The 18,455-nt window shown below is 41.6% G+C and overlaps 1 protein-coding gene across 1 annotated transcript in view; it reads left to right on the forward strand.

The window, feature by feature from the left end:
- Window positions 1-1,098: 1,098 nt before the first annotated feature.
- The window catches only part of LOC103544746 (Fc receptor-like protein 5), a 56,267-nt gene continuing 38,910 nt past the window's right edge, over window positions 1,099-18,455 (forward strand). Inside the window, 1 exon segment of the mRNA XM_070606758.1 lies at window positions 1,099-1,253. Within this exon segment, the coding sequence (XP_070462859.1) occupies window positions 1,181-1,253 (73 nt within the window). The 5' untranslated portion in view covers window positions 1,099-1,180.

Raw genomic sequence — 18,455 nt, forward strand, 5'->3', positions numbered from 1 at the left:
GACTTTTTTCCAGAGTTTATTAAGAGTCTGGACCCTGGCTCTTGATTTATTGTGTGACCTTTCACAGGTTGTACAATCCCTTAGGACTCGGGTTTCACATCCATAAATGGGCTTAGTACACAATGCCCTGACTACCTTGAGTGCATGGTCATGGGGCCAGTGCTGCAGCTCCAGTCTTGGGGTGTACTATCTGGGCAGCTGAGGGGGAAGCCTCAGTGGGGAGGAGAAGGAGGCACTGCCCGGGGTTAGCAAGATGGTGCTGCTCTTCTAGGTTACAGGAGGCAAGAGTTCTTAGATGTTGCAGAGTATCCAGTCTGGAGAAAAGGGTCCAGGGCTTGACCCTCAGTAGATGATGGTGAGTCTGAGGCACCTGAGGCTGTGGCCAGGGGGAGTGTGCAGATGTGCACCCCTGCCACTCTGTGACGGCAGGAGCAGAGCTGACAGAGGCTTAAAAGGAAATACTTGGTTTTGGTGCAGCTCAGAGCCTATCAGTTTCACTGGGGGTTTGTCTTTGTCCTGCGTGGGGAGCATCACTAGCACTAGTGGCAGGTAAGAAAGCCATGTAGGTGCAAGCAATAGGCAAACGGCAACATGTGCTTTGGGGGTGTAGGGATTTGACGTTTCCCACAAAAAGCTTTTTGGCTCAGAGCTTCTTATTTAGGCAACTGACAGTTGAAATTTGTGGAAAATCTGAATGGAAGTTTGACTCATTAAACAGCATAGGAACAGAGGACATGAAAGGCTTAGTCCAGCCTGGCTGTAATAGAGTGACCTCTGAGCTGACCATAGGCTGGCCTTGGTGGGCAGGGCTGCCTGGGGCAGGCTGTTAACCAAGAGAAGCTGGTATGGGTTTTGAGCAGCTGTAGGGGTGGAAAGGGTGAGATCACTGCCACAGGGAGGGGTCTCTCCAACACAGGGCCTGGCATATCATAGAGTGAGGCTGTTTATAATTTATTCTGCACTCGTGATCGAGGTCCTACTGTAGGTGCTGGGGATGATATGAAAGAGCTGAATGAGTTACTCTTGACTATCGGGCTGCCATCCTATAAAAAATATTTAGCTCCGCCCTTGGGGTGGGGAAGTGCATAAGGGGCTTCTCTGAGTGAAGCTTTTCATCTTCTTTTGTCTCTGTCTCTTAGATGTTTTCACTGCAACTGAACAGGCTGGCAGGCAGACTGAGATGGAGCCCCGTTCAGAAGACCGCCACCTCTGCTGGGCCGCTTGGCTCCTGGGAATCACCAGCCTCCTCCTCAGTGAGTTGTCCGGGCTCCTGGGAGGGGGGGCAGTTGGATGGAACAGAGAGGCAGGGTCTTCCTTTCCTGTTTTATGTCTTTGGTGAACAAAAAGACAAAATAAATCTTATAATTTAGCAAATGCACTGCTTTTGGTTTAGAGTCCAGGGGTGAACAGAAAGAACAAATGGCCTTTTGGTTGTGGGGAGTCTGGGAACCCTGAGCTAGAGCAGCCTTGGCTGCATTAAGAGACCATTAACGTGGAGGCGAGGCCACTTCTGCTGCCATAGCAGTAAGGCAGGAGAGCCTGGAGCTGCCTGGGGAGAGGGATGGAGACAGACAAAGAAATGTCTCCTGGGGACAGAGAGAGTGGGAACCAGGCACTCTTGGCCTGGAACTCAGAGGAGATCTGACGGCCTCTTCAAGTGTCACGTGGAGGAGGGGGCTGACATAGCACTCCTGTGTCTGAGCTGGAGGAATCAGCTCTAGTCTGGGCTTCTCCTCTGAAAAAGGAGAGTGAATAAACACACTCGACCTGTGTTTGAGGCTCAGCTCTAAGCACCAAGGAGAGAGTCTCACATTTAACTTAAGATTACTTGTGAATTTTGCATTCCACTATAGTTTTCATCTGAAAAAGTTAAGAAGTGGGGCCAGCCCAGTGGTGCACAGGTTAAGTTCGCATGTTCAGCTTCGGTGGTCCAGGGTTTACCAGTTCAGATCCTAGGTGCGGACCTACACACCACTTATCAAGCCATGCTGTGGCAGGCGTCCCACATAAAATAGAGGAAGATGGGCACAGATATTAGTTCAGGGCAAGTCTTCCTCAAAAAGAAATAAAAAGGTAAGAAGTATTTATCTTTGAGTAAAGTGATCCTCTAGGAGGATGCCCTTTTTCATCCCTGTGGGTTGCAACTCCTACTGCCAGACTGAAGGCACTGTTTTAGATAAAAACCCTGGAAACAAAGAAGATACACATCAGTTCAGGAACGATTGAACAAAGTGAGGAATATGTGTACCATGGAATAACATGGAGGATAAAAAAACAAATGTACCAGTTGTCTCAATGGGATTTCCAGTTTCCATGAACTCAGATGCATGAATTTCCATGAGCAAGATACAGGACACTGAATATGATGAAATTCTAATTTTGTAAGTGAACAGGAGCCTTCAAAATTTAAGGATATCTCTGTAGCCACACATTTATAAATGGAGAAAATGTGGAAGGAAGCAGCAGACTGCTAAAATGGATTCCTGGAGAGGATGATCTTGAGGAGGAAACTGAGGAGGGGGAAGTAGAGATGAGGGAGGGTTAAGCAGAAAGAGAATTGAAAGAAAGACTGTCTTATGGAGGGCCGAGTATCTCATTTATGACTTTGAGATTTGTGTTTATGTATAACAAAATTAAATAAAGAACTGTCACTGCAAAATAACCAATAATCGTTCTATCGATAAGAGAAATAAGGTGAGTTTTACTTGAGCCAGAGTGAGGATTATAATCAGGGAAGGCTTTAGAAAGAGTTCCAGAGAAGCATCATTTTCAGCACAGTCTTATATCTTTTTAGAAGAAAGAACATCCATTAAACACACCCACGATACATTTTCATCAAAGTTTCAGAGAGGTATTTAGTTGCAAATTAGTAGGTCAACACAACTCTGATGTCAGGAAAGGGACTAATCTAGGCATTGCCAATAGGTCATAGGAGAGGAAAGATGCATTCCTATCTTGAGATTGCATTCTTTAATTTATTGTTTAAATCAGAAGTACAATGTATGTATAGGCCACAAGTCAGGCTTCTTTTGTTCAAGCTGAATCAGTTTTGAACCCAAATAGTTACCAGATATACCTCAATATGTGAAAATCTCTTCTCATTTTCCCCTTTTGATCAATAATCTTTCAATAGAAAGCATTGCTGACCAAAATATTGTCCCTCGGTGCCAGTGTAGTTGCTGCCTGCCCTGGGTCCATCATGTCCCTTGGTGCTAGGTTTTTATTTCATCAGTTTTCCCAGTTATCCATGTTGAGGGGAAAAGTTCAGATATAGTGGACAAGCATAGACATACATATTAATAGGGGAAGCATTTCATAGGATATGTAACTTGTCATCTATTTTTAGATTATCACACAAACATTGCACATGTGCTTTACATGACTTCTGATAGTTACATTGTTTAAAACAATTATTGAACAGGCAATCAAATACTTAGAATGATTCACTTAAAAATGAATACTTAGGCATAGTCTTAATAAGAAAAGGAAATTTGTTCAGAGCTGTAAGATTGATCAACCATCTCAATTTGTCGAGCAGTCATTACTCTAGCCTGCATGCCAGTCTTACAACACTGAGCAAAGAAAAAAAATAATTAGTTAGAATATTATGACTAATACAAGAATTCTAAGGAGTAGTAGAGGAGCCAGCTTTTGCGGCCCAGGATTTGCCAGTTTGAATCCTGGGTGTGGACATGGCACTGCTTGTCAAGCCATGCTGTGGTAGGCGTCCCACATATAAAAAGTAGAGGAATATGGGCACAGATGTTAGCACAGGGCCAATCTTCCTCAGCAAAAAAGAGGAGGACTGGCAACAGATGTTAGCTCAGGGCTAATCTTCCTCAAAAAAAAAAGGAGTTGTAGAAATAGGAATTACAATCCAGATTGCAAAAGTGAGACAATACTGGAAAGGAGACAACTAAACAAATCAAGGCTTGGTGTAGGGACCCTTAGGGCATTCACCTAATTTTTCATGTGGTGTAACAGAGATGACACTTTGTAAGCTTCATCAGATATAAAAGCATAGCATTCAGTTTGAATGATTACACACATACCACCTTGGGATGCAGTTGAAATATCAAAAGCCATTTTATTTTAAAGGGCAGCCTTTCTCATTAAAGACACTTCAGTATTTAATAAGGCTATTCCTGCTTGACTATCATTAAGGGCTTGTTGAGTAAATTTAGTCTAGGCTTCTATATGTGATAAGACATCTTCTAGCCCCAAAGAAAGAGCAAATATAGCCACTAGGTGGCCATATCAGGGAAACAATGAATGAGCCCAACTGTCCTTAAGGAAAGAAGATTGGCAATTATTGTTGGTTCAGGGCAAGTCCCTCTCTGCATCCAAGGGAAACCCAGGGTGCAATGCCCTAGCCATCTGGGTGGTAGCCAAGGCCAGAGATTTGTTCCACATAACCATTGAGTTCCATTAGGAGCCACCTAATAAATGCCTGGCCTTCAAGACTAGTCTGTTCCAAACCAATCACTTTCTTTGAGTATGATAGTATTATGAAAACCTTAAATGGAACAATTATAAAATGGGTATATGATTTCAGCATTACAAGGGTTTAAATGATGAGATAGAAGGTTGGGAATACAGGTGTGGTCCAGAGTCTTGGGACAGGTGTCTACAACAGATCCCATCTTCTTCTCATCCTGGTTTGGAGGTATTCATCTTGGTCAGTTGAAGTCAGGTGTCAGAAACAGGAGTTGAAATCCACTCAGGCAGAAGAGCCTTTTTTTAACGACAGATGTGAACCCATGAGTCTATGCCGTTTATTTCTGCAGCACAAGGACTGGTTAAAATTACCTGTTATGGTTCTTTCCAAAGGAACTGCTGAAACTCTTTTATTTGATGCTTCTTCCAGTAAATAAGTTCTCCAGGTCATAGTCCATGATCCTTAAGGTCTTCATCTCTCAGGAGCTCTCTGTAAAAGAAATCAGCTACTAAGCTTTCATTTCTTTTAAGCACCTCAGTGAGACACTGACAACAATGTAATATATCACCCTTAAGCAAAGTTGGTTCATACATTTCCTCATCTGATTACATAAGCTGTCCTGTTATTACTTCAAAAGGAGACAATTGATATTTACCAAAAGGTGTAGATCCAAGACTGAGAAGTACTGGCTGAAGAGCTTTTGGCCATGAGAGATTAAATGTTTGAAATCTTTGCCAATTGAGTTTTGATTATACTGTTAGTTAAAATGTTGCATTATCGGCCAAATGTTACAGATAGATTTAATTATTTGTCCAGTGAAATGAGTTTTCTGGTCACTGGGTAACTCAGTAGGAATTCCCCAAACAGAATTATTCCTTCCAATAATTTACCTACTACTAAAGCCACTGCTCTTCTTCAGGGAAAGGCCTCAACCCAATATGAAAATAAACAGGTCATTAATAAGATAATTATACCCATGAGATGGTCGTGTTTGAACAAAGTTCAATTGCCATACCTCAAAGGGTCCCTTAGGAAGGGAAAAGTGACCATTTGACCCATGAAGGGTTTTCCTGGGCTTATATTTAGGGCATATAATACAATGAGCATATGCTTTATGAACCACTGTGGGAGAAAGTTTCAAAAACTATTGTTTTCCCCACAAAATCATCTTTTAAGGTGCTCAATGGGAAATTGATGCATATCATGATGCAGTGGAAATTGTGCTCCAGTAGGCACTGTGGTTTGTTATCAAACCGGAACCACATCTGTGTGGTGGTGTCAAAAATTCCCCCTTTTGTTGCCACCTCTGTTTCTCTTCTTCCATGGCAATTTCGTGAGCCTGGAGAAGGAAATCTTTGACTGGGTTAGCAGAGTTAATAGAAAGTAGTGGGCATTCTTGAGGCTGGACAGCATATCCTGCTTGATAATGTCCTTGCTTATCCTTTAGGTAAGACCCATCTGTAAACCAAATCAGATAATATAGTGCTGTTATGATTGTTTCCTCCTCTGGTGCTGGAAGCAAGGTAGCAGGGTTAAGATAATGAATAATATTTGCCTATGAAATGTAACCTGAAAAGGTTTGTCATCACTTAATGCTACCCATGCAATTTAGCATATCAAACAAGCCTAATTAGTTCAGTATCTCCCCCTTTATAGGGAGGACAAATTTATTCAAGAAGTCCCAGGGGTCCTTTGAAAATTCTCAAAGAAACAATTTATTTCAGGTCAAAACAAAGACTTCATTTAAGATCTGAGTTTTGGGAGAAGCTTGTCAAAAATATCAAAAGGTTTTAAAACATGATCAAATAAGATCAGGTGTTTTGCTGATTTTGTGTTGCTCTGAAACACTGGTTGCTGTGAAATAATACTTAGTTATCCACTTAACCAAAGCACCACAGATTTTTTTCTTTTTGAGGAAGATTAGCCCTGAGCTAACTGCTACCAATCCTCCTTTTTTTGCTGAGGAAGACTGGCCCTGAGCTAACATTGTGCCTATCTTCCTCTACTTTCTATGTGGGATACCTACCACAGCATGGCTTGCCAAGCGATGACATGTCCGCACCTAAGATCCGAACCAGCGAACCTTGGGCTGCCAAGCGGAACATGCATACTTAATCGCTGTGCCATCAGGCTGGCCCCAGTGCAACAGATTTTAAAGACAAACAGTTAAAAAAAACACCTTAGATCCTTTAACAGAGGTATTTCAGCCTTTTAGAACATAGGAAATTATTTTGACAAAACATAGAATGTCTGTTTTTTAGGTAGACTTCTTTTGAGCACTGAGGTGCTCAAAATAAATAAGGAAATACCCTTTATAATCTTATTATCAACAGCAGACTAAAAGTTCAGGAAAATTAGCCTTTCAAGAAAGAGAAAACCAAATTCTGATTTTTCATTGGCTTACTTTTGATATTTACACTCATTTACTTAGTTAAATTTATTCCACTCTTAGCCAGCTTGACCATGCATAAAACTCTTTTCTCAAGGTTCCTTTTTTGCAAACCTTCTATAAATTTCTTTGTACATTCAGAATTTGTCCCATGCCTTCATTTTTTTCCCCTAGTACTTTAGGACAAATAATCTTTCTTAACAAAACAAAAATATTTCCTTTCTTTATAGCTTCTTTACTGAAAACATACATCTTACTTTCCTTGAATGCAAAGATGTTTTCCTTACTAACTTTTAGTAGCTTTAATCACATGTGTTAATTAGGTTTCTTAACCCTTACAGACCCTAATTTTTAGTGAAAACCAAGAAGTAGGCAATTATAAACTGTCTTTTGCATTAGTATTCTGTGTCTTGGCAAATTTATAAATACTTTTTACAATTTCTAGAAGAATGCTACTTCATAGTACAATCTTTTAATAAAATGAAAGACTTGTTTGATAATAGACCCAAACATCTTTTAGTCTCTCTGTAATAAGAAGGCAAAAGTAGATAAACTTATATTTAGTAATGAATATCTAATATTTTATCTCATATGGAAATGACCAAGATACTCAATAAATTTCTATCATTTAAGCTAATTTAACAAAACTCTAAGGTTTCAAGTCATCAAAATGTTTTGAAGTTATTTTAAGTACATACACCATAGCACATAATTATTGTTAAAATTTCACCCCAAAACTTTTATCTTTTCTCATCCATTTGGTTTACTTGTTTCCAATAATTATATTTAGATTGCCTACAAAAAGTTTATGAGACATTAGACAAAATCGGCTATCATTCTACACTACTTTTTATTAAGATTTTGATAGTTAACAACCTTGTGAAATTACAGTTGTACATTATTATTAGTCATGTTGTAGGTACACCACTTCACCCTTAGTGCCCTCCCCCCCTCCCTTTCCCCTGGTAACCACCAATCAGTTCTCTTTGTCTATATGTTAACTACTACCTATGAGTGGAGTCATACAGAGTTTGTCTTTCTCTGTCTGGCTTATTTCACTCAACATAATACCATCAAGGTCTATCCATGTTGTTGTGAAAGGGATGACTTTGCCCTTTTTTATGGCTGAGTAGTATTCCATTGTATACATATACCCTATCTTTTTTATCCAATCTTCAGTTGCTGGGCACTTAGGTTGCTTCCATGTCTTGGCTGTTGTGAATAATGCTGCCATGAACACAGGGGTGCATGGGATTTTTGGAATTGCTGATTTCAGGTTCTTAGGATAGATACCCAGTAGTGGGATGGCTGGGTCATAAGGTATTTCTAGTTTTAACTTTTTGAGAAATCTCCGTACTGTTTTCCATAGTGGTTGCATCAGTTTGCATTCCCACCAACAGTGTATGAGGGTTCCTTTTTCTTCACAGCCTCTCCAACATTTGTCACTCTTGGTTTTGGATATTTTTGCCATTCTAACAGGTGTAAGGTGATATCTTAGTGTAGTTTTGATTTGCATTTCCCTGATGATTAGTGAGGATGAGCATCTTTTCATGTGTCTATTGGCCATCCGTATATCTTCTCTGGAGAAATGTCTGTTCATGTCCCCTGCCCATTTTTTGATTGGGTTGTTTGATTTTTTGTTGTTGAGCTGTGTGAGTTCTTTATGTATTATGGAGATTAACCCTTTGTCGGATAAATAACTTGTAAATATTTTTTCCCAATTAGTGGGCTGTTTTTTTGTTTCAGTCCTGTCTTCCCTTGCCTTGAAGAAGCTCTTTAGTCTGATGAAGTCCCATTTGTTTATTCTTTCTATTGTTTCCCTCGTCTGAGGGGTTATGGTGTCCGAAAAGATTCTTTTGAAACTGATGTCAAAGAGTGTACTGCCTATATTCTCTTCTAGAAGACTTATTGCTTCAGGCCTAATCTTTAGGTCTTTGATCCATTTTGAGTTTCATTCTACACTATTTGGCTGACAAATTATGGTACAGAGGTATGTGAGCTTATTTGACTAATAAACCTGAGATGCGAGTCTGCATCATTCGAACACTGATGACTCAGGGGACATGCCTATTTAAACAAGCTTTTGTTTACCAAAGCTTATTTCATATTATATTAACTTGAGAGATATTTTGGTTAGTTTCTATTAAATTTAGAGATAACTAATGTAAGCACTTACTTTAAACCAATTAAATAGATCTTCTTTAGAAATTATGCCACCCAGAGGTAGAAAAATCATCACATATATAACATATATAGAGAGACACACATAAACACACAGACTGATGCAACAAAGATTTTATAGTGTTCATTTAAAAAATTTTCCTTAGATCTTTGGGTAAGGGTGTTTTTGTAGCAGTCTGTATCTCCAAAAGATTCTCCCTCCCCAATTCCCCCTTTTGTTCTCCAGATTTAGGAATCTAGGATAGTCTAGATAATAGATCCCAGAGAGGTCACAAGTTTCTTTGAGAAAAACAGAGGAGGTTACTTACTTATCAAAAGACTGACACACACACACAATTACATTTTCCTTAATTTGCTTTTTTCCCTCTGGGTGCTTAATTTTATCTTAATTTAGGCAGGAAGGCCTAAAAACTCCTATCAGGCTTTGAAGATCAGCTTCTAACTTGGCCAAATTTCTGATCATGAGTTACTAAATCCTTTCAAATATCTTGTCAGTTTTCGCTGGGACAAACGGTAACTATACCTGGCTGCATTAAACAATTCCACTAATTTTTAATCTTAGTCTCCCCTTAACTATTTAAAGGTAGTAGTTTCCCAGAAAAATCTCTCAGGGTCTTATTAACCCTGAGAGAGGCTCATATCGTGTCCTCATTTGAAGGTAGGTTATGAGGATGCCCTTAAAGCCATGACTTAATAAATGCACTTCTTAAGTGATCTTACTTAATTGGAACATTCCATCTAATGGCCAAAGTACAAGTTTTGGAGGCTCAAAGGAGCCCCAAAGTGGCTACTGTAATTTTAAATTATCCCAGGTTATCTTGATCCAAGGATCCAACCATTTACAGTTGTCTCCATTTTGTTAAGCACTTGCAAGTATCTGCTCCACCAAATGTATTGTACATGAAGTCAGTCAGAAGTTCCAGGGGAGGCTGCCTTTTGGGAGCTGGACAGCTTTTAGAAGTGTGACTTTCCATTTTCTTTTAGTATGGTTTTACTACAAAGTCTGAACAACTTCTAAGGACCTATTAAACAATTTGTTCAGACTTTATAGACAATATTTCTTCCAATTTAAAGTCAAATTAAACAGGCCAGCCCGCTCTGTTCATTCCAAAGTTCCCCCTAGGTTCCCCTGGCTTAGGAAATTCCTCCTAGGTCTCTCTTGCCTAGGGAATTCCCCATAGATTCCTCTTACCTAGGAAATGTACCAGCAGTCCCTTAAGATGCCTTGTCTTAAGACTTGAAGCAGCTCAATTAGGAGTCAGGATCTACAGCTTAAATAAAGAGGTCCAGGCTTCAGGAAAACTTACAAGGGCCACCTGAACTGTGTAGTGAAGCCAGAAGAGCTCAGTGGGCCATAGTGGCACCAAGCAACAGTTCAAAGTGTATTCCAGGTGGTCTCCAGTGGGTTTCTCAGAAATCTTGCCTCACTATGCGAAGAAATGTCGATGCAAAATAACCAATAACCATTCTATAGATAAAAGAAATAAGATGAGTTATACTTGAGCCAGAGTGAGGATTATATCCCACCAAGGCCTTAGAAAACATTCCAGAGAAGGATCGTTTTCATTACAGTCTTGTATCTTTTTAGAACAAAGAACGTACATATTAAACACACCCAGGATACATTTTCGTCAAACTTTCAAAGAGGTATTTAGTTGCAAATTAGCAGGTCAACTTGACCCTGAGGTCAGGAAAGGGACTAATCTGGGCATTAACAATAGGGCATAGGAGGGGAAGTATGCATTCTTATCTTGAGATTGCATTCCCTAATTTAATGTTTAAAGCAGAAATACAATGTATGTTTGATAGGCCACAAGTCAGGTTTCTTTAGTTCAAGCTGAATCAGTTTTGAACAAAAATAGTTACTTCATATACCTCAATATGTGAAAATCTCTTGTTAGAACTAATGGGAACAAAATAACAACTAGTGAAGTAGGAATTCAGATGAAAGCTGTGAAAGCTTTCACTGTTGTGTTTTGTCCTAATATTCCATCTGCTAAATGAAGTTGCAGGGAATTATATGAAATATAGTGGATTAGAGGGCATCTGTGCACAGGATGTCTTGAATTAACAGTGAGCTTTGCATTAGACCCCTTTAACTATGTAACCTAGTGTCAACAGTAAAATGTAGGCTTTCTCCACTTCTTCAGTTTTATTCAAATGGAGAAATATGTTAAATTATATAGGGTTTTCTCCATTGCCCCTGGGGTTGTAAAATTATATAGAAAAGAGGGAGAAAGGGAGGGAGGGAAGGAAGTAGGGAGGAAAAGAGAGGAAGAAAAACAGGAAGTGTCACAAAAATGGACATTTATGATGATTTTTGAGTGTTAAATTTTATATCATTTGATTGAATTTTAACTCTGTCTTTCTGACTATCATGCCTTCCCATGGCTTTATTTTCTTCTTCAGGATTCGATCTTTTGTGGACCCCAGAGCTCTTGCTGCTTTCCTCCTCTTTCTAAGTCTTCTTCCATCTTCCTCACAGCTGGTGCTCCCCATCCAGCTTCTGGGGCAGATCATCCCCTGAAGCCTGAGAGCCGAGCCTCCTCTCTCTCTGGGTCCCCCCCTTTCTAGAAACTGGGGAGTCTGACTGGGCTTCTGTTTAACCCTTCCCTAGCAAGAAGTCCCTGCTCTGCTAACCCCTGAAAGTACTGGCTTCCCCTTTCCCTGGAGAGGGAAGTTGGAGGATGAGACTACAAGACCTGCTGAGATCCTGGTGATCAAAGTCCTGGGAGAGAGGAGCCCTGGGGAGGACAGGGAAAGGGTGGGAGAGCTGAGGGGCATCTCCTGCAGGAGAGAAGCTCTGGGTGGGAAGAGAGGAGATCCAGGTTCCAGGTCTGGCTCTGCCCTGTGTGATCCAGGACATGGTCATCCATCAAGGGGCCTCCCGCCCTGTGAAAGGAGGGGCCTGTTCAAATTCCCTCTAAGTCCCCTCCCAGCTATGACATGCTGAGATTTATGCATCCACCCAAACAGGACTCTCCTGTGGCTACTTCAAGGTCTCCCTCTGTCTCTTCATCTTGTCTTGTCCCATTCCTGTGGCCTAAGAGGGATTGCCAGCTGGTAAACCTGTTTAGAGCACCTTCAAAGAGAAGACCCCTGGCAGTCCCTGTGGTCACTTCCTCAGCCCTCCAAGGAGAGAGGGAATCCTCCTCTTCAAGCCTCTTCTTTGGGATCCAGCCTGGCCCTCTGTTTTCTCTCTCTCTGCTCCTGAGAGGAGTCTCAAGGCCACCTGGAAGGACATCATCTTCTTCCCCCAGTGTGTGGGACTACATCTGCAAACCCTGCTCAGGAAAGCATGCTACAGCAGTGCTACTCAGAAGCAGTTAACTGAGAACCTCGGCTAGAGCTTCTCAGTTTCTGTCTGTTGAGCAAGAAATACCAATTTCTTTCTATCTGTTCCCCAGCACTGACCCCCTCTTACCAATGCCGGGGGGAATAGACAAACGTTGTATGGTCAGAATTGCTGGTGAAAATCCCTTAGGAAGGTGCCACACTGGAAACTGAAATGCTGTTTCTCAGTACAACCATCTGCACATTTCCCCATTGGAACCGGGGTGTTCCTTTGAGGACCAGGTTAAATAGAGCGTTTATGGTTAGTGTCTATCGCTGTACCCAAAACTGCATATTTCAACATGCGATTACCTCGGAATGCCGTGATTGACTGAGGTGTTAAAAAATACCTTGATTTCACTCATTAATTAATGAGAGAACCAGTAGCCTATTGGAACTGGTTCAAAGGAAGAGTAAGAGACCACACCCATATAAGTCATCACAAATGTTGGAATTGTTACCGAACACAAACATAGGTTCGTTTACTCATTGCACAGTAGTGCCCAAAACAGAAAAATCAGGCTTGTGGCAAGGAAAGAGGGTTTATTATTATTGAAAGGCAGACAGACGAGGGGTTGGAGTTAGAACTCAGGTCCACCTCCTCAAATGGAAAAAGAGAGGGTTTTTTATCTGGGGTTTTAGGCAGGATGTGGTGCACGTGGCCTTGCTCATTGGTGTCTTCCCACCAGCCTACATTTGGCTTTGAAGACTGAATTTCTTTTCCATTCACTGTCTGGACTTTTCTGATCAGTTTTCATCTTAAGTCTGTGTTTGGCCTTGGGAGGCTGAATCTTGATGTCTGGACCTTGACTTCCTGGGAAAGACAGCTCACTCATATGCTAAGGAGGGACGGGAAGACCTGGTTAGCTTTGAACAACAGTTGACCATGTTGAATATGCACAGCTGCAGTCAGCAAAGCCTATCTCAACATTTTGGCTCTAGGGAGGATTTTTTAACTCCTTAGTTCTCAGTTTCAGAATGAATTTACAAACAGATGCCCTGTGTTTACAGAGTTTATGGTATTTGTGGTTACATAGAGAAAGGTCTGGAGGGATACATGTTAATAACAGTGCTTACCTCTGGGAGGAGGCACTCTTTGAACTTTTACTTGGATCAATTCCATAATCTATATAGTAGTTTTTTATGAACACATTATACTTTTACAATTACAAAGCAACTTACTAAAGAAAGGGGAAAATGCCCACATCAAATTGAGTTGAACAATATAAATTTTCTCAACTCAAGCTTGAGATAACATGTAGCCTGTCTTTCCTCCATCTTTACCATTCTCCCTGGCAGCACAGATGTCCTTGGGTACCTGGCAACATGGGAGTTGACAGTGGCCATGGAAGTCAGCTGCTCTGGACACAGCAATAAACTTCCATTCAGTCTGAGGGCTTTGGAAAACAAGAAGGCCCTGGGTAGACTTTGACTCCCTACAACCATCTATGGGATCACACCCATGGGTGTCTGACTCCCTGGAGCCTGTAGGGGAGGAAGACATTTCCTCTACCCAATGTGGGTTCGTCTGTCCAGAGGATGAATTAAACTCACATGAGACAGAATAGCAGGAGAAAATTAAACAAAGCTTTATAACATGTATACATGGGAGATGTCAGGCAAGCTGAGCAACTCGTCAAATTGGCTGAAGTCCCCACTTAAATATCATCTCCAGCTAAAGACAAAGGAGGATGTTGGGGGTGGAGGAAGTCAGTTACAGGAGGTTACCAGACAAGCACAATAAACAAATGCAGATTTAAGTCCTTGCCTTCCCCATTGATTAAGACTTTCTAGAGATGAGGTCATCCCCGCTTCTTCCTGGTAGAGAGGGAGATATCTTTACAGATGGAGATTTCCTTTACAATGTAATTGTCTTACAAAGGGTAAGTAAATTCTACTTTTCAGTTGCTTTCCTGTCTGCAAAGTAACCAGCCTCAAATAATCATCATGCCAAAGAGACATATCTTGGGGTGGCCAATTCCAGGCCCCCACAAGCCCATCACTGTACCCAGTTGGAGACCCTTGAGGGGACAGCTTGGGGAGAGGAAAGGGCACTACTCTGGGACCTGAGAATGTCTGGTTCTGATGCCAGGTGGGCTTGGTCAAGAATAATCGTCATCATAATGTGAAGGAACATATTTATGGAACAATTATCGACCACTGTGCTGAAAGCTTTTATCTTCTTAAATCCCCACAATAGTTCTGTGAGGTAAGCACTGTTAATATTTCCATTTCACAGATGAGAAAGGAAGAGAGGTTAGATAACAGCTCAAGTCCACACAGCCAGAAAATGGAGGACCTGGACTTCAACTTAAGTGGAGCTTAAGTCTTGCTGACTCTAAAGTCCAAGCTCTCCCAGATCATGTTCAGGTGCTCTGTGACTGCCACAGCCCTGCACTCCAGGGTGATGTTACTCCACCTGGGTGTGATGGACAGTGACCAGACCAGGATCTTGGGAAGGGGTACAGGTTCTGGGGTAGGACAGTCAAGAGAATGGAGCCTTACGTGAGTGGAGAACATTACAATTACATTACAAACATTATGATCCATTATCTCACTGAAGCTCTGGTTTCCTCCTTGTACAGAAGGTGAGACATTTTGTAGACAAAATAGAATTTGCCCAAAGCTAAATACATAGAAAGAGACAAGAAGGAAGGGAGCCACTGAGTTAAACCTTATGTGATTACACTAGACTGAGCAAGTCTTAAAAATCTCCCACAAGAAAATAAAGCCTGCAGTCCACCTACCCAAGGCCCATTACTTTTAGAAATTGGGTTTCTCCTCAAGGAGAAGAAGTTGGGAATGAAGGACTTGTTCTGGAAGTAGGGAATGAAGGACTTGTCCTGATTCAGGGACCTCTTCCTGCTTCACCTGCTGAGATGATGCCTGGTACTACACAACACATGGGGAAGAAGGACATCTGGCCAGCTCTGGGAGTCCAGAGGAAGGCCCCAAAGTAGAGACATTTGTGGGAGATGCAGTTGTAGTGACTGGGAATGACAACCCCACGTGCGGTTAGAACATGCCACTAGACTTATGGTACACAGAGGAAGTGGAGTGGGGAATTTACAAGCCAGTCATAGAAATCCCATGGGGACCTAAAGCTGTCAAAGCCACTGTCTACACAGCAGGGTATTTCTCTATGCAGAGAAACTGTAAGGAAAGAAAGAGTCACTAAATGAGGTTCTTAAGAAGTGTGGCAGGCTAGACTTTCCCGTATATCTATGGAGGCTCTTAGGGCTGGATTTTGTGAGTGAGGCTGGCCTCGGGCTGAGGCTCAGGAAGAGCACAGGAGACAAGGAGGATGGACTATACAAGATTTCTGAATTGTGGTAGGCAGAATAGTGCCCCCCTAAAGATGTCCACATCCTAACCCTCAGAACCTGTGAATATCTTAAGTTAATGGCCAACGGGAATTAAGGTAATGGAAAGAATTAAGGTTGCTAACCAGTTGACATTAAAATAGTGAGATTTTTCTGGATTATCTTGATGGGACCAATGTAATCATGGTCCTTAAAAGTGAAAGAAGAAAGAGAGGAGTTCAGAGGGATGCAAAGTGAGGAGGACTCATCCCACCATTGCTGGTTTTGAAGATAGAGGGAGGTGGTCACTAGCTAGGAACGTAGGCAGCGACTAGAAGACGGAAAAGGCAAGAAAATATTTCTCTCCTGGCTCCTCAAGAAAGGAACACAGCCCTGACGACACTTTGACTTTAGGTCAGTGAGACACGTCTCTGACTCCTGACCTACGTACAGTACGGTAAGATAAATTTGTGTCAATTTAAGCCACTGAGTTTGTAGTACAGTAGTCTCCCCTCACCTGAGATTTCACTCTCCCTGGCTTCATTTACTCAAGGTCAACTGCAGCCCAAAAATGTTAAATGGAAAATTCCAGATGTTAACAGTTCATGTTTTAAATTGCCCACTGCTCTGAGTAGTGTGTTGGAATCTCGCTTCATCCCACTTCATCCTGTCCAGCATGTGAATTGTCCTTTTGTCCAGTTTATCCACACTTTATAGGCTACCCGCCCATTAGTCACTTGGTAGACATCTCAGTTATCAGATGATTATTGCATTATTGCAGTTGTTGTGTTCAAGCAACCCTTATTTTACTTAATAATGGCCTCAAAGAACAAGAGTTGTGATGCTGGCAATTTGGATATGCCAAATAGAAGCCAAAAAGTGCTTCCTGTAGGTGAAAAGGTGAAAGTTTTTGACTTAATAAGAAATAATAAAAAAACCCATATGCCAAGGTTGCTAAAATCTATGGTAACTTTTATTATAGTATATTGTTATAATTGCTCTATTTCATTATTAGTTATGGTTTTTAAACTCTTACTGTGCCTAATTTATAAATGAAAACTTTATCATAGGTGTGTATGCATAGGAAAAAACAAAGTATATAAAGGATTCAAAACTATCCATGGTTTCAGGCATCCACTGGTGGTCTTGGAACATGTTCCCCGTGGATAATGGGGTACTTCTGTAATTTGTTGTAGCGGCAATAGAAAACTAATACACAAAATAAATCAACTTAATCCTCTAAATAGCAATAGGTGTTATGGCAAACATTCCATTTCCCCCAAAGTTCTATTTTCCTCTCCCAAAACACTGAAGTGATTTTATTCCTGGTATGAGTCTCAGCTCTGCTCTCCATTTGTGCTGAACCCACTTATCCTAATTTCAAGAGGGAAAATAGAGCCTGATGGCTGGTATCTGAAAGGAGTCCTGCAAAATAGGGCCCACGTGACACTCTTAGGCACAAAAGACGACAGTAGCCATGGGATTGAGGTGAGGGGGTGTCATGTACCATAGACAGTGAGTTGAAAAATATGGCTAGATTCCACCCCTCCAGTTAAGCTGGCTACAGCCCGTTACTGCCCACTGTACTTATGGGTCAAGTTCTCAATTCTCAGGGATGTCATGTTGGGCACATAGACCCTCTGCTCATACTTGTCCTGGAGGCAGATCCAGGGTGGAGCCTCTTCTGTCCCACTATGGACTTTGAGCATGGCTCTCCATTTTAAGTCAGGCCCAAAGCCCCACAAGATCTCTTCCTGATCTGTTCCTGGCTCCTTGATCACATGAAACAACACAGAACCTCCTTGGATCCCCTTCAGAGGAATGTAGGCTCCAGAATCCTGAAGTGCAGAACCATGTGCTCCAGAAATCTTGATCCCAGTGGTGCGGACACCAGGGCATTGGAAACAGGAAAGTGAGTGTTTTTTGATCAAGGATAAAAGAGAGAACCACAGGACCTCTTTTGAAATGAAATCCATCCAATACACTCCCTTGATTCCTGGAGGACAGCCTAGTACGATGAATTTGAAGCAATTCTGGAATCAAGTCCTGGTTCCAGTGGAGTGTAACCTTGAACAGGTTACTTAACTTGCTAACCAGCAGTTTCCCTACCTGCCTCAAAATGATAGTGTGAATTAAATGAGCTCAAGAATTAAAAGCGTCAGCGTATTTTCTGACACATATAAAGCGCATATCTGTAGGAGGCAGGTTCCAAAGTGGGTCCAAGGAGCCCTCCCTCCTCATGTTTACACCCTTTGTAACCACCTCCCCTGGAGTGTGGTCTGTACCTGATGACTTGCTTCTAAGGAACAGGATACAGCAAAGGTGATGGGATGTCACTTAGCGATGCAAGGTGACCCATCTTGCTCGCACTGTCTCTCTCCCTCCAGCCGATGAAACCATCTGCCATGTTGTCAGCTGGCCTGTGGAGAGGCCCACATGGTGAGGAACTGAGGGCAACCTCCAGCTAAAAACCAGGGAGTTGCTGATCTCAAAGGATACACTTTCAGCTTTTCACCACTGAGTATGATGTTATTTGCGAGCTTGCCATATATAGCCTTTAGTGTGTTAAGATAATTTGCTTCTATACCTAATTTGTTGAGAGTTTTTATCATGAAATCATGTTGAATTTTGTCAAATGCTTTTTATGCACCTATCGAGAAGATTGTATGATTTTTATCCTTCATGCTGTTAAGGTGGTGTATGACATTTATTGACTTGCATATGTTGGATCTACTTGCATGCCAGGGATAAATCCCACTTGATCGTGGTGTATGATGTGTTTAATATATTGTTGAATTCAGTTTGCCAGTAT

This window comes from Equus przewalskii, unplaced genomic scaffold (assembly GCF_037783145.1).
Source record: "Equus przewalskii isolate Varuska unplaced genomic scaffold, EquPr2 contig_12893, whole genome shotgun sequence".
Classification (NCBI taxonomy): Eukaryota; Metazoa; Chordata; class Mammalia; order Perissodactyla; family Equidae; genus Equus; species Equus przewalskii.